Here is an 11,805-nt window from a genome sequence, read left to right as displayed (position 1 = left end):
GAAAATTGTATTATCAAACTTATATAGAGTTAGCATTTTACCAAATCGTTAGAAATAGAACATGTTATCGTGAAGGACAGTAGGAAGAATATTGTTTTGTGACAATGTTTACGTCAATTTTCTAAAACATTTTTTTCCATTCTCACGAAGCGAATGAAACCCTAAACCATTTTTATTAATGCAAGTTTCAATTTTCACGTTTTCGACACGAATTTCAAAGATACGTATCATTAATGATTATCAATGCAGTGATCTATTTTATGTTAAAACATACTGCAGTGTTTTTTAAGAAAAGTCCTTTTAGAAACAAATTAATCTTTATCTAATTTTTAATTTTAGATAATGTATATACTATTAGTTTTAACTTTAAAATTTTGTAAAAGAAAGGGAAAAGAGCTTATAAAAAGTACTTTAAACCATTCAGTAAAACCGCTCAATTCTCTGTAAAAGATTAATCGTATCTAATGTCAAGTTAAAAATCATTAAAAACCTTCAAACCAGCAGCATAAAAACGGAAGAAATAAAGCTTGAAAATGCTTTGAAAAAGTAGCTTTGATGACCTGGTAAAAGCAATATTTCAGAGCTTTTTGCTTTTTTGCTTTGCAAAAGCAGTCGCCATGTCCAGCTATTTCCGGTTCAGGGACCCAATCTTTCGGTCAGTCTCAATTTCATGAAAATAGAAACAAAATAAAGCTTCTTTTCTTGTAGACCCATTAATTCTATACTCTTATTCTTATCTCATTTTCTTCTTGAGAGTTATCTATTCTTTGCAATTTATGTACATAAGCAATTCACTTTCTCCTCGCAACTAATAATCTTAAAATGCTTTTAATGTGCCACTTCATTTTATGATGATTTATGTATTGAATAAAGAATTCCGAAACATATATCCTACATGGAATTAAATCAAGTATATATATAAAAAATAACATTATTTTATATAGCTTATGAATTTCCTTTTAAAGAAAAATAAATCATTTTATTTTTTTGTTTTTTTTATATTCTGACAATCTATAAAAAGATGCATTTTAAAATTTATTTACTTGGAAAGTTGTGGCAGGGAAAATTTAGCATAAAATTTGAGCAGGTGTTCTATGCTTGGAGAACTTATTGCTATCTCTAAATGTAAATTCTAAGCATTTAATATATCAACTCTAAATCATTGTTTATTTTAGGAAATGCACTATCTTGAAATTTCGAAAAACGAAGATTTAAATTTAAAATTTTTAAAATACTTTGAGCTAAAGTTTTGAAGGTTAATTACGCTGTTTTTTCTAATAACACATTGACAAGTCTAGATCTCTAGCCATTTGCCTCGCGAAATAAGTCACGAAAATGTGCCTTTTGTTTGACAAATTAGCATCGAAAGGGTGGAAGTTCGTCTTGACTGAGAAACAAATGGATAGATGGCAGCAGCACACATTAGGGAATCTTCAGTCTTTAATATCTTTTCGCTGATAAAATTTATCTTTTCTTCAAACTGAATCCCTTTTTTTCTAAACTTAACTATTTTTAGAGATTAAATGACAATTTGCAATATCTGATTTTTTATCATTGGGAAACTCGTTGAAATGTTTGAGAACTAAAAACGCACGTGAACTAAAAACATAATATTTTCAAGTAACCTAGGGCCATTAATACATTACCACTCTATGAACAGTATCAATATAGATATAAAAATATAGGAATCAGATTTGTTACGGGACCAATCCACGAGGTATCTGAAACAGCAACATCACCAAAATGTCAGGATATGAACCAAGCTGTTGGAACCATGACTTCAGTTTTTTTTCTCCATTGCTTTTTCACTCTTTGTATATTCTCGCAATTATAGTAGTACTTTATTTACGTCGCTCCAGAACTGCACAAAGGGCTGTTGGCGACAGACTGCGAAGCATCCCTGAGGATGATCCGGAGACATGCTATGACACTTTTGATCCTCCACTGGAAGATATTTTCCATGATTTGGTATTTTCCATGCTCTCAGACCATTCGAATGATAAAAGTATTCACTCACTCACTTTCTGACCGTTGCCATTGATGCTTTACTTCGGTGATACTCTTCACTCGGAACAGAGTCTTACGACCAGTCTCCACTGTGGAACTCCCACCATTAGGACTAATATAAAATATTACCGGGAATCTTATAGAAAAAATCAGCAACTTAATCCTAAATCAAATAATTTCAAAAGGGCTATTGCAATATTTGTCGTAAATATAAATTTTGTGATCCTATTCCCAGATTCTATTTAAAACTAAAGCATTCAATTAATACTGAATACACGATTTTCAATTACTTTTTATTCTTGCCGATATGTAATTTATCACGGCAAGCAGCATATTTTTTAAACTTTTTTTTATATTCTCTTCATCAATATTAAATCCTACGCACATTAAGCCTTTTCAGAAGTGAGAAACTGAATTATTGTATTATTTGCCAATTCTTTATTTCAGAAATCACTCACTGTATTGATTATGGACGAAAACCTTTGAATTCACCTTCAAAAAGACGGATTTTATTCAAGACATCAAAAATAGTATTAAATGAATTTATTCATTGGATAACAAAAGAGTCAATTTTAAAACCTAATGCTGTTTATATTGAATACAAGTACACTGTAATCTGCAATCTAAGTGCATTAATGAAAATTAAATTTCTTTAATATGACATTGACAGCTTAGCAATTTAAACGATTACAAGTAAGAATTTTACTATAAAGTTCTACTTATTAGTGCCTTTAGGTCATTTCCTTTCAAGCCCAACCTCATACCAAAGGTCATGAGACTCATTGGAAGCTTGTACTGCGTTTCCTTTCGAATAAAGCTATACCCAGTACACTGATTTTGAAGGAAAGAGTAAAAATTTCTAACTGATATTTTACGCGTATTCAATTTAAAGTTGTGAATTTAAAGTTGGACCGAATTGAAACATTGAAATAAATTCCGTAAATATGAAAGATCCACACACTTTAAAGAAATACATTTAAGTTCGTATTCTCAATAAATAGAAAGTATGCAATGAAGGGTAACATTATGTTTTAGATACATTCCATTCAAGGGGAAATACAGGGCATGGATAACGGTGCTCATACAGATTAAAAGTATTTGAAATGTATAAATTCAATTTCTTTTTAAAGTTTAGAGTATATGAACTTACAAATACTGAATTTTTGTCTTATATCTGACTATCAACCTAGCTGAGATTTTCAAGCAATAAAACAGATTTACAAATACGTAAAATTTATTAAAACTAGACATAAATACAGTAAAAAACATTCACCACGAAGTTTTGTCACAGATATATTTAGATATGTTTATGAATTGGTAGGTAGTTACAAATAAGGTTCTTGGTCAAACCATTGCCACATCTTGGGCTTATCCTCTTCAAGCTCATATTTTACGCAGTATTCCCTTATTGAACCACTGCAAAGGAAAGCGAACAACATGAGTGCAAGTAAATGTTCAGAACTTAGTCTGCTATATAATTACTTGTTACACTATGTCGGGTATAAATTTAGAAACTTACAAAACAGTCAATGTTAATCCCTTGCTATTATTCTCAGCAGACAAAGCAATGCTCATTTTATAGTATGGACTTAAGTGAACAGTATTAAATAAGTTCACGATAGATAAAATTCAATAAATTGAAATTTGTATTCAAACGCATTAAGACTTTCCTTCTATTTCTATCATAATTCAGAAAGTTTTGTTACTTCTATCAAAATTCCTATCAATATGACTACTATGAATAGATTTAATGACCGACTCCAGTTTTGAATTTTGAAATGTTTACCTTTTAAGTGTTTAGGAGATTACAACCGTTTGGGTAACAATGACCTTCGAAATAAAGTTTTTTTTAAAATGAACAATTTTAGTTTAACTAGCAAAAATAAAAATCTGCTTTAATATTAGAACTCAGCACAAATGCTCAGATTTCATCACAAGAGAAGAGAGTTGAGAAAATTCTGATTACATGCGATGCGCACGTTCCTTTAAAACTTCAGAATTAGAGCAACTCTGCGTATAAGCCCTTCACAAAGTAGAGTTTTCTTACAATGGTAGCTTCTGCATTTGAAAGCAACTAATCGGAACTAGTTCCAAAAATTTTTGAATTGTTAAAATATCCAAAATAGCTTAGTCTTGGTAATCATTCTAATAATGTTTGCGAAATTCTTAATCTTGACGTTTTTGTTTTAATTTTCGTAGTACTGTTTCGATAAACATATCTAGAAAGATTTAGTTTCAGATGGATTTACGGCACTTCCTTGAATGTTGAGTAAAATGAAGTGGCTATTGTCAAAACTATGGCACATTCTGAAATGCCAAAAACTTATGGTTCTGAAAAATTTACATCAAGAAATGGAACTGAAGTTTAACCGCATTTTTATTTTACAAGCATAACTTAAGTTACAGTAAGAACAAGGCAACTTTGTGAATAATTTTCATAAACAAAAACTGCAGTCGATTTATATTTTTCTTAGATTTAAAAATCATTTTAATTTTATTTAAAATAGTTACACGACCATAATATATTGAAAAAGTTAAAGCCAGATTTCTACCTTTGTGAATATCAATTATATATTCGGAATATTTGACAATACAAACGATAAAAACTTAGGTTACGTTAATATAAGACTGGAGCTCATTCAAGTTTTTAAAACTAAGAAATACAAAATTTTGCTAATAAAGTAGAATGTAAATTTAACGAAAAAACCCTATAGCTCAATAGGGTTAAACCTGTAGTGTATCTACCTCTAAAAATTATAATTCCAATTCACTTGCATATAAGAAGTGTTAACTCCATTCTATGTTGAGGTACATTTTCATAGATGAAGGTTGACATTGTCGTTAACTACTATCCACACAGAGGTGACCATCGAACGTGACGTGAACACGCCTACCTTGGCGGAAACGCCCACTACGATTTGAACACGCCTACTTGGATGGTTCACAATGAATAGTTGACTTGCTACATGGGACTGCGACATTATCCACCTCGTGCTGTTGCTACACAGTTTCGATCACACACAACGTATTAGACTAATGGAAGCATAGGAGCGACCATGACCGTGAACTTAATACAGTTATCACGATCAGTACCAAAAAAGTATGGTAATCTTAATACAGCTCTCCCGGCGTCTCACAAGACAGCAATGAATCAACTAGTGGGAATGTTCATCGAATTCCATCAGATATAATTCTGGTGGGGAGTACTGTAGTGTATCTACCACTACAAAAATATAATTCCAATTCACTGGTATATAAGACATGTTAACTCGATTCTATGGTGATGTACCTTTTCATAGAGGAAGGTTGGCATTGCCGATTACTCCTCTCCCCCCATTCATTACAAAGATCTCATACTGCCGCGCAATTTATAAATCAACGTAAGCTACAAAAATACAAAATTTAGAATTATATATTTGAAATACGGTAAGCTACAGATTTCGAAAAAATTTCTTAAAAAGTGAAGTTTTATGAGTTTTTTTTACGTTCTATTATTTTACATTCTACTAATTATTGAGTTATTTTAACATTCATAGAGTTAGCAATAGAAGAAAAATAGTTGCTAAGCCACTTTTCTCGGAAGTCAGTCGTGAAACAAGTTTTGCAATTGCATGGCAGCAATAACTGATGCTAGACAAATTAACTCTTAAAAATTGAATTAGGATTAATTTATACTGTCAAGATATACGCATTTAAAACTGTTTAAAGAAACCTTTAGTAATTAGAGGGACTTACCGTCTCCAAACTAAACATCGTGATGCTGGATAGTCGAAGTCATAGCATTGAGTTTGAAGGAGAGAGAAGAAAATGTATCCCACTGTGTTAGAAATAGGAGTGTTCACTTTTCTGAAGCATTGACGAAGAGCAGTGTCACATTTGCAATGCAATCTTCAAAATATAAAAAGGGATTAATGACATGCACTAATTATTAAATTTAAAAATAAAAGTCTCGTAACAGAAGTTTCTACTATGAAAGTCTGATTTGAATCACTTCAAATTAAATCATAATGCGAGTTTTAAACAAGTTTCAATTAATCCGTTGGAAAAAAACTCTTCATACATTGATGGTTAAGTGAAATTTTAAACATAAGGTTGACTCAAGTGACTAGACCACGCAGAAAACAAGCAGTATTGTTAAAAATTTTACATATTAACCTTTTAAAGCTGTGCAAAAATACAAATGCCTTCTAGTTACGGTATTCAAATTTTATAAAAGCTATGCTGAACACTTCGCATAAAATGCTAAAGAAAGCAACTTTCTCTCACAGGGGAATACAGGTTGGCTTATTTCGATTGTGACGTTATTCTTACAACAAATTGAAGTTATAAGATAGATTTTTAGTATGGTCTAATAATTTGAAGCATACCAAAATACACTTAGTAAAAATATTGCATTATACTCATGCTCTTATTTTATCAAATTAGGAAGCATACTAAAATATAATATTTTGTTTAATTTTCAAAATCTAAAATCTTTTAAAACCTGATGGCTTTTTTTCTCTCTAACTTGACATATTAGTTGCTTTATGAGGCCTCAAATTTTAATATTTCATACCACGTAGTGTTCAAGTCATTTAAGCTTAAAGTTAAACCACTGCAAAATTCTCTTGTTCTACAGTGATAAATGTTTTCTGCATGCAGATTGAATTAAAAATAATAAATTATATTTTGAAAATGCTTAGAAGAGAGTTATGTAGAAGATTTCTGTTCATTATAAAAATTACCAAGTGCAATTTCTGGAAAATTAAAGTTCCAGCCAGGAAATTACGTATATAAAAATAGGGTTTGAATTATTTTCCATAATACTCTGCTGCGGAAAGATCTTAGTTTGGCAATAGCTGTAACTTCTTAAAAATTATAGGTATCTTTCAAGGCGGCAAAGAGTTGAGCTCTTTATACATCCATCTGTTATTACCGGCAAAGCATAGAGCTTCAACTAAACAATTCCAAACTAAAATTTGAATGCAGAATATAAAATCCTAAACATTTTGCTTACATGAGACTTGCCATAATTACAATTTAAGCAATAAAAAGTCAGCATCTGAAATAATCATTTATAATTTACTTTGAACAGTGTAAATGTTTAAACTTAACTTTAAAAGTTATTTATTGTCTGAAAGCATAAGGACTATAACTCTGCTTGTAAAATATTTTATAGAGGGGTAGACATTTGAAAATTAAAGCTTACATAATCTTTGCTAAGTTTGCAAACATTTTAAAAGCCTTACCACGAAAGAGCTGCAACAGTGGCTTTTCAATTAAACGTTGAATCTCGTACATGTGAAAGGTTTAGAAATCTACTTTAAATCAAATTTACAAAAAATTGAAACAAAGTTTCTTCAGCTAGAAATTTTCCCCAAAAGGGAAAACGTTAGCAGTTCTGCATAATATACAATACTAAACTACAGATTCCACACAGGATGTAAATTAGAATATCGTACCTAGTAATTTTGTAAGGGTTGGCTAGATTGTATTTTGTTTTACCAGGCCGAATAATGTCATCGCAATAATCATGATCCCTGCAGCAAGCATCAGTTTGGTTGAAATAGCCAAGATCGTGAAAGTTTTCGGCCAAATTTCCTTGTCCACACCATAGAGTACCTAAAAAAATACAAAGGAAACATTCCTTTCTCAATTACATAGCAAACCATGACTTATAATAGCAAACGTGTTTTCAACGTATACGTTTTCTCTTGTACTTCGTATAGGTTTTCTTTCTTCCCGTAATTCAGTATTGGAATAATTTGTATGTACTAGAAAACAAACTGATGATTCAAAGTTATTTAAATATTGAATACAATGAATTTGTGACACAAGCTTAGTTAATTGAATATATTTTTAAAATAAAGCAAGCATTGTTTTTGGAAAAAAATTCTTTTCAAACTGTCAACACAATGCAAAATACAGCTTTATATTATTTAAAAAATAAAAATCCTATACCTACATTATAAAGTCAATGGCAATTAAATTTTTACTGAAACTAAACTTGTTATTTCTACTTAAGAGTATCACTTTTTAAAGGCGTATAAAAACATTTCTTTATTATTAAAATTGTGCGAAAAGTTATCCAATAGATTGGATGCCAGATCTCCCTAAATAAAATTTTAGTTATGCCTATTAATGTTCTGAAAGTAAATTCATAGAAAATTATTCCAAATAAATTTTACCACCACCTAATAAAATCTTAGATGCCTGCACAAGTTTGGTGCAATGGTTTTTCTATGGATAAGAAAAAGCTAATTTTAAAGATTTAAAATATGCGAGTCGCAGTTTGCTCGAAGATTCTAGAAATTTAATCTTAAATTTCAAAAACTAAAATTAAACTAAAATCACCTTAACACTTATTTAGTTTCGGAGTTAAATTATTTATAAGATTTCGTTACAGTAATTACTTAAACAAAACTACTCTTAATATTAATAGCACTAGTAAGGGAAGAAATATTTGCGAACATCGCTAAATATTTTTCAGAAGTTCTTCGGGCATTCTTTTATGTCGCGTCAGTAGTCTTTTATAAAAATACTGCATTCATTTCTATAAAATAATCCTACTACATATAGCCATCTTCTGTATGATATAGTTAAAATAATTAGTTTAAAATTCCATTCTGACTAGTTAGAACTCTGGAAGAAATATTTCACTCTGCAGTAAAAAGTACAAAAATCTCTTTAAATCAAAAGATTTCATGAAAGAATTTCTTACCGGGAAAAATTGGAGCTTGACTAAAGAAATCTGCAATTCTGAAGTCTCTTGTCGAACAATTTTCCAGCATATTCATCATTTGAGGAGTTAACATGTCGTTAAGAAAGGTCGGATTCGATATTTTTGCATTTCTATAACTAAAGAAGATTTAAGAAAATTACTTTATATAATTAAAGGTAGATCTACCTATTAAAAATTCTTATAAGCTTTAATTTCATATTTTAGCATTCAACAGTTAACTACTTTTTACAGTTTAAAAAATTATATTGAGTTTGTATTTTACAAAAGATCGAATAGCTACTTTATTTAATATTTATAATTAGCTAAAAGCTCATCAAGAATATTACATGACAAATTTTACTTACTTGAAACGTTTATTTAAAATATTAAATAAACAAAATAAAATTTAAAATACCAGATAATGAGCTTTTAATACATTAGATTGGAGAGAAGACAGATTTTCAAATGCGAGAGAGTTTTACTAGTATTATCGAAACATTTATTGGAATTTAGTACTATGTACTAAAAATTGTACTCCTGGAAGGGGGAGACAGACGTATACAATTATTTAAATTCAATACAGCTTATAGTAAGATTAATCTTTTTGAAACAAATAATTAAAAAACATTTGTGTTTGAAATGTAATCTGAATTATAAAAATAGGATAATTAGCTAGATTCTCATCTGTTCAGCTGGAGAAAGCAAGACTAGGATAAAAAATAGCTTTAGCGGCGTAGAAATCATGCAACCACAAAGGGTTGATATAGAAAATAGAGGGAAAATACTGGATGAAATTTTGTTCTTATCAAACAGTTGAAAGGCAGTCTGAAGCTTCAGATTAACATTGTAATCAAAGGTAAATAAATTTGCAATTGGAGATACTTACAGACTATTTAAAATCCTACATTTAAATTGCTGGCTTTCTAATGGAATGAAGCTACTTCCTCCTCTGGATTTCAATCCAATCAAAGCAACTATGTCTGGTCTCAGTATTCGGTCAAGCTCTTCCAATAGATTGGGTTTCGAAGGAGAGGTGCTATTTACTTTATCAGCATTAGAATAGCCCAAAGAAAATCCAAACAATAATAATAATAGCATCATGTATCCTGGAAATGCATGCATATATTTAACACTAATATAAATTTGAATGTTTAAAACATGAAATTACAAGTTGTCGAAGTATTTCTATAGAATTTAAATAGAAATAGTTTTGAAATATTAAATAACTAGCTGCTAGTTTAAATTATGCCTAAAACTATGATTTTGAAAATAAAAAAAGTGCCTAATGTAAGTGCAAATATATACATTTGAATCAATTACATGAACTTTTTCTCAAAAGGGGACCTAAGTAAACAAACTTGCATTTAAAAGAAAGTTATTAAAATTTGAGTTAAAATTTTAAAACAGCTGGTAGATAAAATTCAAATAAAATTTCATATTGTCACTCATTGGTTATAGATATTAAATTTCATATAACATAGTACAGTAAAATACGAGTTAAAGAATACTAGTTTACAAGAATACTAGTTTAAATCTGTCTTCAAACTGATCAGTTTCGAACAAAATTGAGATAAAATTTAAAACACAGGAAAAACCAGTGACTAATAAGTATTTAACGAATCAAAATTAAGCTGTTTGAATCTAATAAAATTTAGAATGCTACTAGAGAAAATTATATACGATACTCATATTAGGAAGTTTAATAAATTTCTTGCAGATTCTCTTTAGAACTACTTAAACATCTGAACCAAGATATAAAGTTTCCGAGTAATGAATTAAGGCACGAAATATATAAAATAGAGTTACTGCTTATAGTAGCACATAGGATGAAAAAAATTAAAATAATAAAGCAGACCGCATTTGAAATTATCAAAACACTTTATAAATTGCATTAAATTTTATCCTACGCTTCTAATAAGAACGCGTAAATACTTGTATAAGGAACTAAACACAAAATATTACTTAGAAGTACTTTTTTGTCGTTATCGAATTAGAAGAACTATAAAAATTATTACTTAGCTTTAAATTACGAAAGTTTCATAGGTAAACGAACAATAAATTCCAGATTTCGAATAAAGATTATGAATTTGGTTAGTATAGTTACACATTTTTAATCCCTGTATTTCATTAAATATATTCGGTCTATAAAACTATAAAAAATAAATTCTTTACTTTTATTATACTTACTGAAAAAATAAATCCTAAAATATGGCTCTGTAAATGGAATAACTGATTAGAAAAAATACTTAATATTTGTTCAGTCAAATATCACACTCAGTTGTCCGATTTGATAGACAAGAATTTCTTGCTTCTGTAGTTAGCTAAGAGAAATTTATTTGAGCATGCGCAAACTACGCATTAAATTTGCATATCATACAAAGTTAAAACAGAGCTTCTCTGACGGGGCGATCTCGGCTTCCCAATAAACGCTATGTAGTGAGGAGATAGTTGGTACGAATCCCGTAGTAACCAAGGATTGATCTTTGTTCTTTATAACGGTTTATAAGTTGTACTTTTTAAGGAGTGCACAAGCTTGCATATGCATGTGTAACAATAAATAAATAAAAGTTAAAATATTACTGTTTATTCCTTGATTTATAGGTACAGATGCATGCAGGCTTGTGTGCTTTATGGCAAAGTACGCCTTATAACCTTTGCCAAGCAGAATGATGATTTGTACAATATAGTGCAACTCAGAGAAGGACAACAAGAGGATACATACAGGGTATGGTGGGATTCGAACCCGCTATCTCCATGTTAAAGAGCGTTTAACGGGAGATACTGCCCAGCCAGGATGACCCTTATGTTTATTTATTGTTATACATGTGCTGGTTTCTGTGTTCATTACTGAGCCAGATAGCCTGGCTGGTAGGGCATTGAGCCCATGTAGGAGTAGTCATGAGTTCGATCCCCACAGGCTGAAGTCATCTTGGATACAAATGGTGATTGATACACACTAAATCTGTCTGGGTCAAAAAGTCCTATAAGCTCCTAAAACAAGTCAACACCTCTGGGGGTACTGGATCGGATATTGATCGTGATCTGGTTCAGATCAAAATTACGATCTACGGAGGGATGGAGTGTGAAGGTGTCCTATT

At 30.2% G+C, this 11,805-nt stretch overlaps 1 protein-coding gene across 1 annotated transcript; it reads right to left on the bottom strand.

The window, feature by feature from the left end:
- Positions 1-3,223: 3,223 nt before the first annotated feature.
- Positions 3,224-11,134, bottom strand: LOC107442814 (phospholipase A2). Its single transcript, XM_016056470.3, has 6 exons — positions 10,895-11,134; positions 9,594-9,813; positions 8,708-8,844; positions 7,449-7,608; positions 5,743-5,895; positions 3,224-3,423 (listed from the first exon to the last, which is right to left on the bottom strand). Exons 2-6 carry the CDS (start codon positions 9,806-9,808, stop codon positions 3,333-3,335), a joined length of 756 nt encoding a protein of 251 aa, XP_015911956.1. The 5' UTR covers positions 9,809-9,813; positions 10,895-11,134; the 3' UTR covers positions 3,224-3,332.
- Positions 11,135-11,805: the final 671 nt, after the last annotated feature.

The sequence above is a fragment of the Parasteatoda tepidariorum genome, chromosome 5, assembly GCF_043381705.1.
Source record: "Parasteatoda tepidariorum isolate YZ-2023 chromosome 5, CAS_Ptep_4.0, whole genome shotgun sequence".
Taxonomy (NCBI): Eukaryota; Metazoa; Arthropoda; class Arachnida; order Araneae; family Theridiidae; genus Parasteatoda; species Parasteatoda tepidariorum.
Note: the sequence above shows the minus strand (reverse complement) of the source record. Positions and strands in the feature narration are given on the sequence as shown.

Excerpts from the sequence above, each read along its gene's own strand:
- LOC107442814 (XM_016056470.3), bottom strand. The coding sequence starts at position 9,808 with ATGATGCTATTATTATTATTGTTTGGATTTTCTTTGGGCTATTCTAAT. Across the intron at positions 8,845-9,593 it reads TGTAGGATTTTAAATAGTCT|TTATAGAAATGCAAAAATAT; the intron begins GTAAGTATCTCC and ends AATCTTCTTTAG. Across the intron at positions 7,609-8,707 it reads TCAAGCTCCAATTTTTCCCG|GTACTCTATGGTGTGGACAA; the intron begins GTAAGAAATTCT and ends GTATTTTTTTAG.